We start from the raw sequence: 1,428 nt of genomic DNA on the forward strand, positions 1-1,428 counted from the left end.
AAAGGAAAAAAATGAGTTTATAGTTTGCATTGATGTAATGTATGTATAGCCATAATCATTCCGTTTTTCCCCGTCTCTTTCTTGAAGATGAAGCTCACTTACCTGCTGCTGGCTCTGGCCGCCGCCCTCGTGATAGCGGAAGCCGGCCCTCTGAACACAGAAAATGAGGAAGCGGAGAACGAGTTTCACGAAGGCAACGGCGAGGACGGGGAAATGGAAGAAAACGGGAACGGAGAACGGGAAGAAGCCAACGGGGAGGGAGAGACGAACGGAGGAGGAGATGGAGAACAGAATGGAGGAGAAATGAATGAAGGGACCGAAGGTAATGAGGCTGGAGAAGAAGGGGAAGGCAATGGAGAAATGAATGAAGCTAATGAAGCCGAAGCCGGAGAGGCGAATGAAGCCGAGGCCGGAGAAATGGGTGAGGCTAATGAGGCTGGAGAGATCAGCGAAAACAACAATGCAGAAGGATCGACCGGCAGTGAGGCGGGTGGCGTTGAAGGACGCACTCGGGGCAACAGTGGACAGCAGGGTACCTCTCGCTTCCTCGGAGGGTCTCTCGAATCTCTCCTCAACCTTGGACAGTCTGTCGTGGGAGGATTTCTCGGGGGTCTCGGCAACCCCAACTTTGGAGCTGGTCCTGCGAGCCCAGGCTTCGGAGGCAGCCCCGTCGGCCCAGGTGTCGGAGGCAGTCCCGTCGGTCCAGGATTCGGAGGCAGTCCCGTCGGTCCAGGTATCGGAGGAGTCCCCGTCGGTCCAGGCTTCGGAGGCAGCCCCGTCAGCCCTGGCTTCGGCGGCAGCCCCGTTCAGCCAGGCTTCGGAGGAAGTCCCGTCGGGCCAGGATTCGGAGGCAGCCTCATTAACCCAGGCCTTGTAGGAGGATCCGTCAACCCCGGTTTCGGAGGCCTCGTCGGCAACCCAGGTCTTGGCGGTGCCTGTCGCTACAGCTGTCGCGCTCCCAACGGCAGGTACGTCTGTTGCAAGCCAGGCAGTTGCCCGCCCGTGCGCCCCACCTGCCCAGAGGTGAGGAAGTTTGCTCCGCCCACGCCTTGTTCAAATGACTTCCAGTGTTTCGGCTCCGACAAGTGCTGCTACGACACGTGCTTGCAGGAGACCGTCTGCAAGCCACCTCTAGGCATCGGGGGCTTCGGTCGCTGAACGGCGGTCGTCGGGGCAATCAAATCTGTTGTCCACTCGTAAGGATGATGTAACTGTGTATATAAAATTTGAACCTGTGTGAATATATTTAAATAACGTCAAACTGGTTTTGATCCAACGATCCTTAAAAAAAAGTAGAATTAAAAAAAAGAATACAAAAGACACTGAATTATATAATCCAAGATTAGTGTTTCCAAATCGATACCTTTTTACTCTTCTACTTCCTTATACATAAAGATGAATTTTCTTACCTGGGTTTCCAAGAGGTAC

General features: G+C 54.1%; 1 protein-coding gene across 1 annotated transcript; it reads left to right on the forward strand.

Moving 5' to 3' along the window:
• The first annotated feature begins 87 nt into the window (after window positions 1-87).
• LOC119586782 (uncharacterized PE-PGRS family protein PE_PGRS54-like) lies at window positions 88-1,165 on the forward strand. Its single transcript, XM_037935502.1, has one exon. The coding sequence runs from the start codon at window positions 88-90 to the stop codon at window positions 1,156-1,158; it is 1,071 nt and encodes a 356-aa protein (XP_037791430.1). The 3' UTR covers window positions 1,159-1,165.
• Window positions 1,166-1,428: the final 263 nt, after the last annotated feature.

The sequence above is a fragment of the Penaeus monodon genome, chromosome 22, assembly GCF_015228065.2.
Source record: "Penaeus monodon isolate SGIC_2016 chromosome 22, NSTDA_Pmon_1, whole genome shotgun sequence".
Classification (NCBI taxonomy): Eukaryota; Metazoa; Arthropoda; class Malacostraca; order Decapoda; family Penaeidae; genus Penaeus; species Penaeus monodon.

Excerpts from the sequence above, each read along its gene's own strand:
- LOC119586782 (XM_037935502.1), top strand. The coding sequence starts at position 88 with ATGAAGCTCACTTACCTGCTGCTGGCTCTGGCCGCCGCCCTCGTGATA.